Source organism: Apis laboriosa, unplaced genomic scaffold (assembly GCF_014066325.1).
Source record: "Apis laboriosa isolate Shangri-la unplaced genomic scaffold, ASM1406632v1 scaffold453_cov159, whole genome shotgun sequence".
Lineage (NCBI taxonomy): Eukaryota > Metazoa > Arthropoda > Insecta > Hymenoptera > Apidae > Apis > Apis laboriosa.
The window spans coordinates 90,668-109,855 of record NW_025223334.1 but is presented as its reverse complement, the minus strand read 5'-3'; the positions used below and the strand labels follow the sequence as shown (position 1 = coordinate 109,855).

Here is a 19,188-nt window from a genome sequence, read left to right as displayed (position 1 = left end):
AGATTTTTAAGTTTGATATTAGTTTTCATTATAATAAGCATTGTAAGATATTGATTGATAATATGATTAAAATAAGAACAAACCAACTTTTTTTATAATCATTGCGTGGATGAATCGAGATACTCATAATGATTACATAATAAATCAGAAAAAAGAGAAGAATAGACATCGTTCGAGAAAAGAAGGCAATTGTTCACAAAGTTAATTCTATTAGAGGCTATTTAAAATCATAAAATATCGAGTAATAACATGATTAAGATAAAACCAATCTTTCATTTTTTTATAATCACACACAATTGAACCAGACAAAGAAAAGAAAGAGGAGAGTAAAATTGGACAATAGGAAAGATATTGCTCTAGATGCCAAGCACGAGCCAGATTAAGATGATAACCCTGATGGCTACGAACAAGGCCAGTCCATAAACTCGAACTTTCTTTTGTCAATGAGCCTACGCGATTCAAATAATAATAAACCTGGATAATGAACAGAAACATTGTAACGATATATTATCGTGTTGCGTCTTCAGCTGTCAACATACACGATTTGTAATCGTGAGTTTGAAATAGACCCACGAGGGGTAAGAATGGTTTTAATTAGAAGGTTGAATTATCTGCATGGCCGGCAATTGAACGTTTAGTAGCGGTCGTTAAAGCGTGCGGTCAAATGAATCGGTTAATGGGGGCCCAGTGCCCCCGATTTTCACAATTTTGCACGAATGTGGATTCATGGTTGGCGCGGTGACGTACCGTGCATGTCATGGATAGAACGGTGATCATGGCCTCTGATGGTAATCGCGTTTTGTTTTGTAGTTATGTGTGGTTTCGTTGGTCTATTTGCGTTAAACAAGCTCGAAGGTGTGGAGAGTATGCAAAACAGAGTATTTGAGGGGCAACCAGAATTAAATAAATGACGATAAGTAGTTTAAATGGATTTGTTTGGCCCTAAGCTATAATGCGTTTTGTAAATTTGAAAGAAATACAGAAATTGTTTAGGTATTGATAAAAAATATGATTTCAAAGGATTAGAATTTCTGTCTTTTTTTTAGAAAAGAACAGAAAAGTTATCTGGGCAATTAATAAATTCTTTTTAATCAATTGAATCAACAAATCCATTTTCCTTACAAATAATATTATTCTCTTCTAAAGGAAACACTCTTTCCTCAAGTATTTATCTATGATTTTCTTCAAATTTTATGAATTTATTTTTAGCTTCATTTTTACACGTATTTTCACGTATTGGATAATTTTAGTTCATTTCATCGGTTAGCTTTTCCTCTTATATAACGTTTGATCCAATGTATATTCATTTTACTACGAATGCACGTTGGCACAATTTTCGGTTCACTTTTACACCAGTTTATAAGAACTTTCCATCTATTTCACTCTTTACTCTCTTTCTTTTAATTAGTTTGCCTTCCCAGTTGCACCAACATCTTTCTCCCTTATTTTCCTTTCAACGTATCGCTCTTTGTGTTCCCTCTCTTATTTCTCGTTTATCGCCACTTTTTTCCACTTGATGTTGATGTAGTACGTTCCGATGCAACATTTACCACCAGTTTTTTCCTCTGTCTCCTTGAAAACTTTCTCTCCTCATTTTTCTTCCCTTATTTCCTTTCTTTGTAACGAATATCTGGCTCTCAAACTTCCGCCCTTTGCAGCATCTTCGAATTTCCATCCAGATTCTTCTTCCATCCACCTGATAATTAATCTTACCCACCGGATTATTTTCCTTATTCATTCCTCATTCTTTATTCATTGTATTTTCATCGTCGACCCTTTAAGAAAAATTTCTTTCAAGTACTCTCGTGGAAACTTTTTCACCCCATTCATTTGCTAATTTCTTCAACGAATCATAAACGTTCGAGGAAAACAAGTAAAAAATTATCTCTCACCTTGTAATTATTCTACACACAAAAATTCTAAGATAGAAGATATTTCGCAACAATTGTTAAATATAGAGATTCCAGTGATACATCACGAAATATAATTAATCTTCAAACTCGATAATAGCCTTCCAATTTATTCATTTTCTTCTTTACGTTCATTTCGAGATTGATTTACAAAAGAAAGGAATTCGAATCGAGAGACGTTGTTCAATCGCTTTATTGAATTCGCCAAGCTTCTCTTAACTTCACCAAGATCTTTGTTAGATAAAAAGTGAAAAAAAAAAGAAAAAGAATAGAGATCATGGCGTCGAGAGAAAGGTACATCGATAATACTCGTGCATAGTGGGTACCCTTTCATATTTTAACAAGGTCGAACAGAATTTTAGCAAGTCGACGTGGGTGGCATTAAAGGGGCTACGCCTGGAGAAAATTGGATTTTGAGCAGGTTTGATTGGATTAAAAAGGATGATAGACACGCGTCGCGAAAGGATAATTTCGTTCAGTCGAGTAAAATAAGGTTGACCAGACCTTTTCGTTCTTTTTTCTTTCCAAAGTAGGTTACCTTCTCTATGTTTAATGGATAAAGTTATAGTTTAGAACGATAAGATTGAAATTAATGCATACGATGAAAGAGATAAGGAAAAATATGGCACCTATAATTGGTGGAACAGGTAATATAAGTGTTGTACAAGGCGTTTGGTTTGTGTCTTTGGCAGGTGCCCAAAAATTTAAGGGATGATTATTCGAGACAAAATAAAAGTATTTGAATAAATGAACAATGTGTTTCTTGCTTATAAATATGCAATAGTGTATTTTGAGGAAATTTTATCGATAAATTCTTCGTAATAAAATTTTATTTCTTCAATTTTAATGCAGTTATTTCTTTTTGACAAACATATATTCATCTTTCAATCTGATTTAAAATTATATTTCATATTATTCTCACGAATGTTTCAAATTGTAGAATGCAAATCAAATGGAAAATTTATGAATAAATTTATTATAACGTATGCATCAATCTTCAAACTTATTATCTTTTTATCAATGAAAAAATTAATACATATTTTATCATTAAAAATAGACAATTTCATTTTCTTCTAAATGAAAAATCAATCATAAATATAAACATAAACAAGAAAGAAGAGACAATGGATGAGCTATGTATAATTTGAATTAATATTGATTTAATAATTTCATATAAAAAACAATATACAAGAAAAGAAATATCATAGCAGCATAATGTAACCATCAAAAATATCAAGCTTTAATTAGAGCGAAAACCTAGCAAACCGCAAAGACGAAGCTTAATTAAATTCTAACCACGATGGCATAAAGAGGCCGCTATAAAGTTTCTGTTGCATATATTGGATCTTAACGATATGCAACACGTCGTTTTCTTCGATTAAAATAAACGTATCTTTTTTTCCATCCAACTTTTATCATCGACATGCAATATTTGTGATAATACATTCCACAAACTTCTTGGATTTAGTTTCATAAAGAAAGAAATTCTCGAATTTTATGTGAATTTATTGCACCATTTCAAAGAGAATAATAGAGAACTTTTATGAAAACTGAAATCTGATAATAGTGAATAGAGAAGAGCAACGCTGTTTCAAACGAAAGATAAACGAAACAAAAGAGCATAGATCGACGTTTATGTGAGTCATACTAGAGGCAAATGTAACAATACGATATTGTTATTCGTACTGATAACCTGTAAGTTTGGAAAATCCTATTTTCAAAAAAATATAACTTTGGTAAATATACTTTTTTGATATTACTTTTGTACAAACATCGTAACCTCCAGTTCGAATTTTTTAATAATTCTAAAAAAAATCAGGAAACCTTTCAAAAGTATATGGAAGATATTAAAAAAATTTTAAATTTACTTTCCAAACATCTCTACATTATAAATTACAAAATTATTGGAAGAATATTGGAAGATTTTTTCTAGAGAAAAAATTATAATAAATTTCGTCCAATGCAAATATGACAATAATCTTTATTAATTCAATTACGCAATATCTCGAAACCACTGATTTCTACTTTGTAGCTCTTTAACCTCTCTCTTGCTCCCTGTGCAAACAATTCGTCAGTATACGGCTCCAACGACATTAGGCAAGTGGTGTATACGTCAAAGCGAGAACTATCGTACCATGCTAATACGATCAATTGAGGGTCTCGTTTACGTACAATTCCCTAATATTACAACAGATTCGTGAATTATTCGATCTGATCGCACAGACGTACGCATGAATGGTTAATAATGAATCCTAATACGATCTCTCCATCTAGGAATAATCTAAACTAACCTTCTAAAATTTGGACGATTTTCGTGCTTTTGACCATCCTATGGTTAACCTGTTCAGACTTTGGAGAATGTATTGACTGGAATAGGATACTCTCGAGTTGAAACTACTGGAACTCTCCGTATCAGTTGGTCGATAGTTGTTATTGCCAATAACCGATATCAATTTCTGATTAATAATGGATCCTAGCGGGATAGAAAATGTTATATATAAGGGACACAAGTGTTGATTAGAGTTAAAACATTAAGTTGAAAAAATTGGAAACGAAATTTCTGGGAAGTTTTCAATTTATTTTGTCACGAATTTTTTAATTTTTTTAAAACATACAGTTTTGTTTAAGCTTGTTTCGCGATTTCAATTGAATAAAAGAATTTGTTTCTTTTACAGTAAAACTTCTTTTTGGAGAAAATGAATATGAATGTCATGAAGATTGCAAAGGAACCACTACAAACTCCTTGTCTTCCCTCGTTTAATATTTCTCAATGTATAAATAACAAACATCAAATATGAAACGAAATTAAAACACAATAATACATTTATTGGTTTATCCAAATCACAGAGGAATCCATTTTTAAAATTATAAATTTCCTTTGAACATTTTCATAAATTTAAAAAAAAATTACATAGAAAGAAAGATATCTATAATCTCTCCGTTCGACCTACTTACAAAGTCAATTACTTGCTCTAATCCCTGTCACAAAGTGCCTTTTTCACTTTGCCCATACGAAATAAAACCGAGAAAAGGATAATCTCCCTCTGATCCCTCGCCAAATACGCGAAATCCAATTCGAAAGAAGGAAAAAGAGCGTTCGAGACAAACGACTCTACCTTTCATAGTCGGTCATAGAAATTCATTGGCCGATTTTCCGATTTAAACGCTGCAAAATTAAAACAACAGAAGCTGGTGGCGAAAAAACCTAAAAAAAAGGAGCCTTTCCTCATGGAAAGAAAAGAAAAACATTCGTAAGATACTCGATTTGCGCGAAGATAATCAACCAGGGGAAAAGAGACAGAGACAAAGAGAGAGAGCGGAGGGGAGAGAGAGAGAGAGGAACTGGAGGAGAGTGGCTGTTAAAGGCTCCAGCTGTGTCGCATCCAGGTAATTATAGGTGCATATACCTAGGCTGAGACTGTGTCTTGGACGAAAGCTCTCCAAGTTTCCGCGGTGGCTTTCGAAGCGGTATTCTGAGTTCCGGTTACGTGGGTTTAATGAGTTGGTCGCCGGGGCGTGTATAATACAACGCACGAAACTAGTTGGCCCCCACTTTTGTCATCATGATTAAGTTGAACTCGGTCGAATCAGCGTATTCAACGCCTCGCTTCTTCTCTTTTACCCTCCCTCGTCGTTTCGTCGAGATCGTTGGAATTACTTCGACGACAGGAAGGGTGATATAAGGTGATATAGGAGATATAAGGTGTTATAATCATGAATTTTTAGGTATTTTATTTCTCTCTCTCTCTTTTTTTATGTAAATTCTTTTATTAGAGAAGGAATTTATTAGATTGATGAATGTGAAATGGAATTTTCTGAAATTTTTTAGCTTTTAAACTAGATTTTGAACTGTGTTACATTTTGCATTCGTCGAAAAAAAAAATATATATATATATATATTTGAGCTTATGTAGATATAAAAGTTTTGAAGATATTTTGAAAAATATTAGAAATATTAGAATTTGAAATATTGATTTGTGATCCTTTTTTTCTTTTTTTTTTAAATCTATGGAATTTTTAAAATTAATTAACATTTAACTATGGTAGCATGAATATGCGATATCTCGCGGATGTAATTTTTTAACATAACGTGCTCTATATCCTCTCACATTCGTCTAAATCTTTTTTCGTGACATCGATGCAAGAGTTAAAAGAAACATTCGTTATTTATGCAAATTTGAAATTAAAAAATTTATGCTCGTGCTGCATTTCAAAATTTCAGTTCTGTCAGTGAACACGAATGAAATAATTCAAATTTTTGATTATTATAAAAATATATTAATATGTTTTCAATTTTTTAACTTTTAATTTCAATAATTTTATGTTTAGATCAAAATTTTAGATCTTAAATATATAATTTAAAAAAAAACGATTATAAAAATCCTTTACAAATAATCATTAATTAAAAATGAATTTCCAAATAAGTCTCTCATAAGCAAAGTTTGTACTTTTTTTTTTACAGTTTCCTCGATAAGATCGATTGGATATATGTTAAAAAAAAAAAAAGAACTCAAATATCAGCTCATATCAAGCGAATCGATATTAATTTTTCATTGAATAAACTAAGAGCAGGTTTCAAATATCGAATGAATAAAAACATCAAAGTTAAACGTATTACAAGTTAAACATAACTTGTAATAATGGATAATGTGAAGAGCGGTTCGAGTACGAAGGTTGTTTAATATGATATTCCAAAGACTCTCCTCTCTCGGCGTAAATGTATTCAAATGAAATTAAACGAGTTACGAAGAAGTGGCTAAACGCGATAAAAAAGGCAAAACTCTTGGATAAAGGGATCGTTTCTTTCTCCCTTTTTTCTCTCCCTGTCTCTTTTTCTTCACTCCGTTCGAGCATCTGGAAAGAAGAGTATCCGAAGCAAGAGAACTCGCGACTGGAAACGCGTCCGAGTGAATAGAATTCCAATTAAAGCTTCCAAGACTCGTGGAAGAATCTTTGAAATTCAAGTTCCATGATTCAATTTTGTCACACAATTCGTCCCGACTGCTGGCTAATTAGAAATTTTCGGGCTGAAACGTTTGGCGTGTCCTTATTCATTCGTGGACACAATAACATCCCTAGATTAATTTTAATGTTAATTGTTTTTATATAATTATCTAATATGAATGGATTTATTGGCCTTTCGATAATTAATGATTTCAATCGTTTTTTTTTTTCGTCGTTTAAATTATATTTGAAGCAATTGTATTATATAAATTAATATAAATTTTAAATTACCTGATTTTAAATTTTTTCTTTTATATCATTATTGCTTCAAATGAATGATCAATATTTGGTTGAATTGAATTGAATCAAATATTTGAATCATAAAATAATTAAATAATAATATTAAATAAATAAATTATTATTAAATACAATAAAAATTATAATAACAATAAAAATTACATGATTAACAAAGCCAGCATATAAAATTTTCAGAAATTTTAAAAAATCTCTCCTAATTTACATTTCGAATTGTATGTATCACTCAATACAATGCAAATCAATTATTACGAAATAATTATTGACTAATAAAATTGTTATTACAGATACCGACAAACAAAGACAAAACAAAAAAGAGCAGAACAACTGGGAAACGAGTCCAAACCACCGAATGTTAGCTTCATTTCCGACCAATTAACAAGATCCATTCTCTCGCTTTTTTTACTTCATTTAATAAACTTGCCTCGATTCGAATATCTTCTCCTCCATCCCCATCTTCATCGTCGTCGCGCTTCGAAGCGAGGGCGCGTTTAAAGGAATCAGTGGACAGGAAATTAACTCGGGAAAATCGCTTTCGAAGTTTCGAACAACGAGAGGGGGCTCCCTTTGTCGGTCGTTCAATCGCCACAGAACGTTTTATCCATCGGGTCGTCACTTCACGACGTATTTGCTCGTTATCACGCGTCGTCGTGAGATCGTCGTCGAATTAATTGCGATAAATATTTGAAATAAAATAGAGCGGGATGGAGAGAATATCGTCGACACCTTGACTGAGATTAGGTAAATTTGCTTGATGATTAATTAAGGTAGCTCGGTTCGAGCCACATGGTTAATTGTATTTGAATAGTATGCACATTTGTTCATGTACTTATTGTGTTTAAACGTGTATTTTAATTCTTAAAAATTTCTTATCATTTGTTTATTAAGTTGTAATTTTGTCGAGATATAATTCGATGGTACTTATAGGATAAAATGTCATTTTAATCTAATTCAAATATCCACTTTTACAAAACATGTTTGGAAATGGATATTTGAATTAGTTATTAATTTAATAATAATCTTTTGAATTTAATTTAAAGGTGATGATTTTTATGAAATTTTCAAACGATAAGTTTGAAAAGAATTTTAAAATAATTTTAGAATGTAAATAATTGTATTCTTTTATCATTTACAGATTAAAATTACCAATCATGAACGAAACTGGTAACACGAAATGCGCGAATTGTTTCTCTTTCAACGAAAATATATTAAAGTGGAAATCGATTAAAGTATGATCGAACAAAAGAGAAAGAATTTATTGTACTGTATATCACATTACAAAAGCTTTGCGAATTATGCAGTACTAACTACAATGCTGTATACTTTACAAGCGTTTCATTTAAATTCAGAAGATAATTAACCAAAACTTATCCCAGGTTAATTAATTAAACCTGGAAGATCCTTTGATCCTTGAAGATATATGGATTCAACTTTGCAAAATCTCCAGGAATTTTCTGATAAAAAAAAAAATAAATAAATAAAAGAAAAAATTTCGTATGGATAGACAAAAGAAGCAACGATTTTTCATTATTAATCTTTTGAATATGCCGTTATATAAATTAAATATATATCTTTATTTCTAATATTTAAATCTTTAACTTATAATCTAATAATCTTTATATAGAAAATACTGCCAAGAATCAAAGTATTCGTTTGCAAAAGATTAAAAACGCTTTGTTTTCGTTCAAAATATCTATGTTCATCGTGCAGGCAAAGAGGGAAGGAAGAGAAAGATATCTCGACTAATTTAGGAATGCATAGCATATTGTTTATTATGAGGATGTACGAGTTTCTTTTTCTATTTATAGAGAAATGGATTCAATATGGTACGGAGAGATAGGGTGATGCATCGAATCTTAATAAGAAGAATATGTACGATGGTATGATTGTCTGAACTAATTTAGGAATGCACAGCCCGTTCTCTTGGTATATTTTGCGTGCTTGTGCACATGGGGATGATTGTTGTATGAGGCGAATGAAGATGAGAATTGTTTCTCGAAATACGAAGACAGTGTTGGTAATTTAGTATCTAATAATTGACTTCTTTGTTTTTGTGTAAAGATAATTTTTAATTTCTTGCTTTTTTCTATTTTTTTTTTTGTTAAAGCTTTTTTAATAAATCTTTTCGGGATGATTCAAATGAGATGGAGAAACAAACAAACAAAAATGAACAAGAATAGTACAAACAAATCGAGAAAAATTAAAAAATTAATGAAAATGAGAGATAATTGATTTTCAAATTGAAAAGAAGTCTATTTTTAATGCTACATATTCTCGAGTTTTCTGGCACTGATTGGAGTCCAAGTAGTAACGTCCCATATTGGTCAGACCTGGCATCGAACTATTTCTGCCTGAAATCTCCACTATTCACCACTGCTATTAGTAATACCAGTGTACCAATGACACGTTTCATGTTTCTAAAGTAGAACCAGCTATGCCATCCTGGACAACAGAGATCGACGTCTGCCAGATATCTAGTTTTCCAGCATCTGTCGTGTTTCAATGATAGCGGATTGCAGGGAATTGATGTCTCTCGTATGTCGTTCCAAGAAAGAATAGAATCAATTAACTTGAATACATTCCACAGAAATATATATTTTACTCGAAAATCTTCGTTAATTGATTACAGTTTGCACATATTTTCTCTTCTCTAATGATTAAAATTACTTAGAATTAAAAACACAAATCACACAGCAATAATAATCTTATTTAATCATACAACAATTTTAACGCAAGTAAACTATTTCTCAATCATCGAAATAAAATTCTTAAAATCAAATCTCTCTACGATCTGCCGATAAAATTAATCTTTTTTCAAAGAAAAAAAAAAAAACAATATTATTCAAAATTTTCCAATATTATTCCAAGATCTATTTCAACTTTGCAACATGGATATCTTATTCCACGTAGATTTGCGAACAATTGGTTGGCAATTATCAGAATGCAGGGATGCATGACGAATACGATCGTTGACCGAATTCCAGAAACCGTATCACGTTTTGAGCAACGACGGTTGGTTGCATCTGGACTTGTACTTTCCGTAACACGAGATGCACGCTTCTCCCTAGGTTTACAAATCCAAGGCTATCGATTTCCTATTAGCATCAGAACCGCCAACCGTTATCGACCAAGAAAATACTCATGGATTGGCACGGATCATCAGGTAAGAGTTCTATATACGTGTGCACGTATATATATCCAAGGTATATAAATCATAAAGCAACGCGATATCGGCGTTACATTAACCCTAATTACGTTCGAGCGTTAATGTTCGCGTTTGATAACGAGTTTGGTTTCGCTAATGCTCGATGTTTATGCACGCGTGTGCCATGTATCAGTGCGGATCCAACCGACCGTGTTAAGGTGAGAAATCGTGTCAAGCAAACATGCGTGCGTATATGCGTGCGAATAGATCATGAAAGTGATTCGAAGGAGAGATCATTAAGCAGATTGATTATCGATATGCATAATTGGTATTATGAAACGTACGTAAATTTTGGAAAATGTTGATTCACAGAAATGTGAAGATACTATATACCATTTACGATAGAATATCGAATTAATTGGGAGATAAATCTTTTCAGATTATTGTGCATACATCGTGTAACAACTAGATATTAAATAATTTTCAAATACGAAAGTTTATTAGGTGAAAGAACGAGTATAGAGAAATTAAAATAATCGTTTTTAGATCGACATTCTATTGTAATTTTTTTTTTCTATCACGTTCGTACTTTTTCAAATATTATAATAAGATAATTGCTATGATTTCTCCTTACAAAACTACTTTCTTCAGTGAAACATACCGTTCGAAAAAAATTCACATCGATTCTATTTTTTATTCTTTTCGGAAAGATCTAGCAAAACAAAGTAATATTTCAACATTCTTCTAATAAACAAAATCAAATAAACAAAAAAAGACTTGCACAGTTCATTAATAGTACAAAGTATTCCAATTTTCCACAAATGCAAAAACGTCAAGGGAAGGAGGATCGTTTCCGCGCGAAATTAATTCCACGTGATACGATCCCTCTGACACAAAGTAGGAAGAGGATTCACGAAGTAGGAAGTTCATCGACATCGAATCAGTTTGCTATACATAAATGCAACTCGTGAGAGAAGCAATTCGAGCGGTATGTTATGAACGTTAGCTCTGGGCCTCGAATTCTGCGAGAGGAAATAATTTAACACCCGCCATTACTCACCATCGTTGTTGGTTCTTGCCCTAGGTGGAGATGAGCTGACCGTGGGGAAATTTCGAGACACGTTGTCCCTCGGCTGCGATTGCGGTCCTTCAAGGTTAGGGCTAGGGCTGAACTCAGCTCTGAAGTCAGCCCTGTCGAACCCTTCCTCGAACTGATGCATCAGATCCACCTCGTCCACTTCCACGTCCCCTTGGTATTGTTCTTTCAGAACCGCCCTTGGCACTAGAAGCAAACGAGCGGAACGAGTTAACGAGACTTCTTTGCAAAAGTAAATAGGGAAACTAACATATATTTTTTTTTCTTTCTTTCTTTCTTTTTTTTTTTTTTTTTCATTTTTGAAATTACTTTTAACTGGAAAAATCTTTTATTAAAGTTCGCTCATTATACTCGTGCGAATACGAGTATAATGTAATTCTGTTTCTTGTTTGATTCTCTTGTATTTTTTTTTTTCTTTTTGTTTTTGATAACTATTGGATTTCTTTCTGAATTGTTCTTTACTCAGATTTTCATTCTTTTATGGATATTAACAAGCATTATTTTGGTTAATTTTTTTTAGAGAAATATGATTTTTTAATAAGATTTTAAGAATAAGCGAAGAGAATTATTAATTAAAGATTTTCTTTCTTTGTTAGTTTTTAATAATTGATATCCATTAAATAATTTAGATAGAGATTTTTTATTAATAATAATAAAATTGAACCTGTTTTCTTTTTCTCATTCAGTTCTTTAAATAAGAAAATAAGTTTCAATTTTATACGACAAATTTTTCATTTTTACTAATTTTTTTTTATCCACAGAGAGTAACATTACCAAGGGAAACGTATGAATAATTTCAAACTTCAAGTATAATATAATTCATTTTTTTAACGACGTAAACAAACGAAATGAAATAATCTCGATTTCTGCCAATCGAATAAGATTCTCCATTTCACAATCTGACAGTAGTCGATTTATTTCCGGTCGCATAATGTTCGACTTCGATATATACCTACGCTATCGATACATCGCATCATGTATGCAATTGCATTTCAGACAGACAAGTATGTAGACACGAAATCAGTGTCTTGAATTGACGTGAACGTGTTGTACAACGGGCTTCAAATCACTCTGTCACGTGAAAATTTCACGAGTGCCACTTCATCAAAGTGTGTTTATAAATCAACTTAAATTTCGAATCAAAAGATCGATATATAAATAGAAATTGAAATTCGAAATAATTAACTGAACGAATATATAACTTGACGTATTTAATTAAGATTTTTTTCTGTAGATTCTATGTATGATGCATTCAAATTTCATGGAATTTCAATTGCGAAATTTTTATTCTGTTAAAATTTCTTTTCTACATAAAAAGAGGTAGTTCTTGAAAAAATATGATTTTCATAAATGCGTCATAGACATAGCATAGCCTTATGAGTCTTTATCTTGAAGTGTAGCATGATGGCGTAATAAAAGCTTAAATGGCTCTCCCGACGAAGTTAGAAGTTATATCTTTAGATGGAGCGCAAAAATTTAGGCGATGCATCTCGCGATGCAACAGCACGAACAAGAAAATTCTTTCTTTATGTTAACGAAGTTTGGAAAGAAATTTGAAATGACCGTCAAATTACTTTTACGTGAATTATCTTCATATTCCTAATTAATTATCGACATATAAATAGCCACGTTTCTTGAAAACAAATGTTAAAACTAAAAAAGAAAAAAAAAAAAAAGAAAAGATAAATTCAAGATACATCAATGGAATTCTTTTCAAGAATTATTTCTTTACTTTAATTTACAAATTATATCAAAGGGAGATAAAAATCCAAAGATCAAAGATTAAAAAAAATAATAATTAACTATTATTATAATAACTATTATTAAAATAACATTAATTTTATCATTCACGTAATTTTTAATAATTTCACAAAGTCTGAGGCTAACCAATTTAAATTGATATTCGGTAATTTCAGCGTTAAGAATAATTTTCATTTTGCGAATATCTGAGTGCATCACCCGTGTAATATCCTCAAAATTTAAAAGTTATTCGCGAAATAAGAACATAATTTCCCAGAGAGACGAGCAAATTACTTGTAAGGATCGCAACGCGTGCTCCACGTAGTTTAGCAGAGCTGTTTCTTTATGCCGGGTCACGAAAGCAAATCTCGTTTGATGTAAAACGCGGTAAAATTATCTCCGTGCATTTTCTCCCGCGTATTTCTACACCGTGTTGCGGCCAAGAATGCGGTTGATAAATAGCAAAGGTAGCGACACACAGGAAACGAGAACGTGGCGTAAAATTTAAGGAGGATTCAACGCTTGTTGAAATTGCTGAATTTTTTTTCTCTTTTTTCCTTTTTCCACCCCTTTTTTGGGGGAAAATTTCGTCTTTGTTTGTTCGGTGATATATAAAATTATATTTGAAAACAACTGTTGGAGTCGTTGAAGAGGGAGAGTTAAAGAGAAAATACAGGGGGTGAAGTTGTTGCGAAATTGAAATACAACTTCAAAGCTGCTCGAAACTTGCGAAAGTTTGTTATAGTTGGCCGTGTTCAACATTTACGCAGGGATTAGGAAGTTTGTGATGAGAGTTCGGAGCGCAATTAGAGGTTGAAAAAGTTGTTAATTCCGGCCGTTGCGTGTTAATTATGTAATTCGTATTGGTGCATGTTACTTTCAATCAAGTTTAATGAACATTTTTTCGAACGATTCGTAATTTAAATTTTCTTAATTTATTCGATTGACTTTGAATAGATTAACTTTGTACTTCCTCGATTAATTTTTACCAATTATTTCTCAAGTCAATCACCGTGTACAATACAAGAAACAAATATTTTTCTTTTATTTTTCTCGTCTCAGTTTTAAATCAACAGCAGGGAATAATCAGAAGGTAGAGGCATAATTAAAATGCAGATATGGTAATTTTTCTGTAAAATATAACAGAAGCCATTGGAAAATTACGGTACGAATAAACCACCAGTCTCGAGTGCTGGAAGTAGAAACCCCTCGTATAGTTTACTTACCGCGATTAATAATTGCAATTTAACACCAATGTTGTGGTATCGGCCAGCACAATAGGTTACGTTAGCCCAGTGCAGCTTTAACCGAACCGGATATATTATAACGCCCTCGTCCATGGATAATGGGAAAATGCAAGAGAAAATAATAGAGAAGGTGCATCGATGGTAGTGTTAGGAGCGTTTCGTTTTTATCGAGTATTGAATAAAAATTATATTCGATATTCTTGAATGATGATGATCCTATAACAGAGCGCATTATATTGGAAAAATATGGTAAATTTTTATTTATAAGTTTTATTTTTTCTTTAATCATTCGTAGAAATTTTATTTTACATAAATATCCGCAGTCTAATGACGATAAAAAGTCTTTTTTCTTTTTTTTTAATAATTATTAATTTTTTGAGAGAAAGATGATAAAAATGTTTAGATTCATAATAATCTAATAAAAATATAAGTTCAGTTTTGAGTTTAATACATAAATTCATAGCTTGATTATCCTTCATTGACAGATGCAGGTAGTTATTATAGAATATTTAAGTATATATATTTTTCATGGAAGAATTATATATTAATTAACAGGTTGGTTATATAGGTAGTTATATTGATTGGAATTTTAAAGTTAAAACTCTGAAATCTTATATAGAATCCCCATTTTTATTGAGAAAGTTTTTAAAGGTTATATAGGATTGTTTAAATTTTTGTATCGTAAAATAAAATTATCCAAAAACTTCTTTTATAGAAAATTCCTGTATTTGGAAATAGTTATATCCCCACAAATATATTTTTAAACAGATATAGCAAACGTTGATGAACAATAATTGTTATTCATCTCAAATGTAATTATTTCCACAACCTCATGCTGGCAGGAAGTACGATAATAAGCTTAAATTATTTCGATTCTGTACGCTGACTAGCTGCTAGAAACTATAATCCCCATGGTCGCATTAGAATCGGATGAAGATAATATAACAAAGGAAATACGACAAAGGAAATGAGATGCAACTACTACATATTGTTCTGACGAAACGTAACTATACTATATATTGTTGTCGATAATCAATACAATTATGAAGGATCGTGTGATTTACACGTGTTCAAATGTGTTCAAATTTAATAAGGAAATAATTAATATTTTCCAAAATGAATTCGAAAAAAATATTTCATTTTTTGTTGTCTCTTATTACATTCTCATTACATTCCAATTTATTTATTTTTTTCTTTTTCTATCTTTATTTTATATACATTATGTCATGTTACATTCTTTAGTTATTAATTATATTATATTATATTATCTTAATTATATTATAACGTATGATTCTCATTGTTATACATATAATTACATTATTTCATCCCACTGTTACATTATTCCATTACACCTATGATAATATAGTAGTACCTATGATAATATATTTATATTATTATTATATCTATTATTATATTCACTGACTAGTAATCGTGTATTATTAATCGTATCTTTGCCATATATCCAGAATGTAATATTTAATTAAATTCTTGATATTTTTGTTTCAGAGTATAACAAAAATGAATTTCCTCGGAGAATGGCTTTTCGAACTGGCTCTCGATAGTTAAGAACTTTCAGAATTCAAAACTTCCTGAATGGTTATTTAAATGGCTAGATAATAGAGTAAATAACTCGTGGTAATCAATAAAATACACAGACGAGTTTTCAAAATATTTTAAATAGTTGAGGGATTGTAAAGGGATCAATTTAAAATTTAATGAAACTCTTGAAGGTAAATCGAGGCCATTAAAATTATTAAAGGAAAAATAATATTTTATTAATATTTTGAATTAATTTTTAATTAATTATCTTTCTTCAGTCGTACATTCATCATGTATCATTTCCAAAATTATAAGACCAAAAGTAAACCACGCTATTTCGAAAGCTTGTTGCAACGATACATTTAAAAAAGAAAAAAAAAAAAGAAACAAGATAAATAAACTACGCGTATCGATATACTCTCCTTTGTAATGATCGAAAGAGTTAAAAGCATTCGAATGGACAAAGAGCGGGAAAAGGACAATCGTGTAAAACTCGCGTTCGAAACAATGCTGCACACGAGGAACAGGAAGGATAAAAAGAACATTCCGATCAATGGGCCAGCAACGAAATGGCAAATGGCTGATGCGATTTGCAAATAATGGTCGCAGTTACCATTAACTCGAAAACCAAGTTATCGAATATGTATTCGGCCAAGTGATTTTATCGCGTTCTCTATTGTTGTTATCGTAATTCCACATTTCAATCCGCGCCGCATTCAAAAGCCTATTCCGCCGTGTAATTGAATACAATATCGAGAGCTCTTTGCGAGATTATTGTGTGCGTGGGGGAGCACGATGGGCAGACGTAAAGAGATGATCTTATTTTTTTTTTCAATGGTGAACAAATTTTGGTATCGCTTCGATGTCTTTTTCGTTTCGATTATTTGGCGAAGGGAGATGATTTTATTTATTCGTTATTCGAATGGATGGAAGGGGTAAGTCGACTGTAAGTTGGACATGTACGATGGGATTAAGGAATTAAGTTTTAATGGGATATTAGCGCGCGATAATAGTTGAAATAACACGCGCGTTTCAATTTTGGTTACAGTTCAAGTTCTGCATGCTATTATCTGAGAAATTCAGACATTGGACTTTTAATGGACACAAATTACAGATTTCTCTTTATTTATATTTATAATTTCTTTTGGCGATAAAATTCAGGATGGACCGAAATTTCATATAAAGTTTAAACAATCACTAGTTATTCTCTACTGTTTGGTAATTAAAAAAACACTGGAGATTGCAAAAGAAAATATATTAAAGATGAGTTGTAAGATAAATATAAATAAAAATAGAGTTTTTTAAATTGGAAATCTAAATTATATCTTACTATATCTTTAACTACGTTAAAAATAGAATCAAATTTCTATAATCCTGTTTTTTATAATAGTCATTCAAACTTATCTCCTCCAATATTCATAACAAGCTCACACAACAATATTCAACAATATTCAACAGATATTCAACAATTCTACATCTCCATTAAATATACAATTCAATTACAATTGAAAAGCACAAACAACGGAGAATATCTTGTTAAAATTTCTATCAAACAAAGTTTACAAGAATGGTTTTCTATATGAATTCTTTTAAACAAGATCATAAAATAGCAAGTTTATCCTCGTGGCGACCAAGGGATCGGTATAACGATGAAGCTTATCAACGTAACGTGGATCGTAATAACCTTGGCGCCCCATTGTCCACCAGGATTCCAGATAGAGGGAGTGTACGGGCCACCGCGGACCCGGATAATTATGAGGACATGCAATTTATAGGAAGCACGTGTGGCTTTCGCCTCTTCGATCTGTGCAAACCTCTTGAAACCGTGGTATTAACAGGTCCTCGTTGGTCCAAACCTCGCGGCTTATGGCTAAGAGGCATTAAACGTCACTGATGCACTCGTACCTATATGAGAGGATAGTTTCGTTATCGTATAGCGTGCTAACAATTATGGGGAGCGAAACGTTTGAACGGGGATCAAATGTCACACGGTTAATTAGACAAAGTTGTTAAATTTGGGATTAATCGAGCATTTTAGTTCGATCTGTGATTATGACATAAAGAATTAAGAAGAAAGAGATAACAAATTTGGGATAGATTCGTTACAAATTCTTTTTCCTTTCGAAAGTTGTAAATAATTTAATTCGTAAACGAGTAACGAGAAGTAAACGAAAAAAAAAAAAAAATAAATTTTGGAAAAGAAAAGAAGATTATATGCATCTAGAATTATTAAACGGGGAATATAGTTCATGCTTAAGCCAAGCTGAAAACTTCAAAAGCAAATAACTTAAAAACTTTCGAGTATCTGTCTTAATATAGTGATGATTTGTAGACAGGAAGAATTCTGCTACACGTTCTAAAAGTTTCGTTAATATCGACGATCTTGAAACTTTCTTCTTATAAGTAGAAAATATAGAATCGTCGAGATGGTTTTATTCTACTTAATACTATAACGATTGAAAATCAAAAAGTTTACGAACAACTTGGACCAATCCAATTAGTGATCCAGGTAGTTATTCTCCAAACGAGATCCTCCATCACGCAAACCATAAAACAATCTCGAAATGTTCCGTGTGGCGTGTAATTGCGAGATTTCCAATGGCGGTTCGCATAAAGCAACATTAATTGTCCAATCAAGCGGCCAATCGAGGCACCCTGAAATCATTGGCCGATCTCAGATGCGGATCAACGTCGCCGATTCGTTCCATCGAATCGAGAATCTGCCAGTGTGTGATGCAATAAAGCTTTCAATGGAACCAGGAAGCGAGGCTGGCCCAGTCAGGCAATTATTATCCCCCGATGACCCATCAACAAGAGATACAGTCGTGAAAGCTGGCAAACCAGAAAGGTGTCCTAAATTTCGTGGGATCCTTGGCTATTTTCGCGTTAATAAGACTCGTCTAATACCTGCACGTTCAATTTCGTTCAAGAAAATCTTGATTTTTTGGCACGAAGGACAATTTCGAGGATCGTTCCCCGATCGATCGTTGGGCCGACGAAATTTGAAAGTTTTCTTTCTGAAATAGCCTCGATAAACTCGTTGTTCGTGCAATTAGAAGATATTGCCAAGAATAAAAAATAACGAATATCGTAGAATTGAATATATCAATTTTGGTAATACGAAATGAGAAAACTCATTGGAAGAATTTCTAATTATGATGTCATCAATTGATAAGAAAAAATGGATGGAAATAATTGCAATTAAGAAAATTATTCGATACATATCGATATTTCATATTCAAGAAACATATT

General features: G+C 31.8%; 1 protein-coding gene across 1 annotated transcript in view; it reads right to left on the bottom strand.

The window, feature by feature from the left end:
* LOC122716335 overlaps nucleotides 1-19,188 on the bottom strand; it is a 92,252-nt gene that overhangs the window by 13,226 nt on the left and 59,838 nt on the right. The window contains exon 5 of the mRNA XM_043939323.1: nucleotides 11,375-11,596. Coding sequence (XP_043795258.1) covers nucleotides 11,375-11,596 — 222 coding nt within the window. The remainder of the gene's footprint in view (nucleotides 1-11,374; nucleotides 11,597-19,188) is intronic.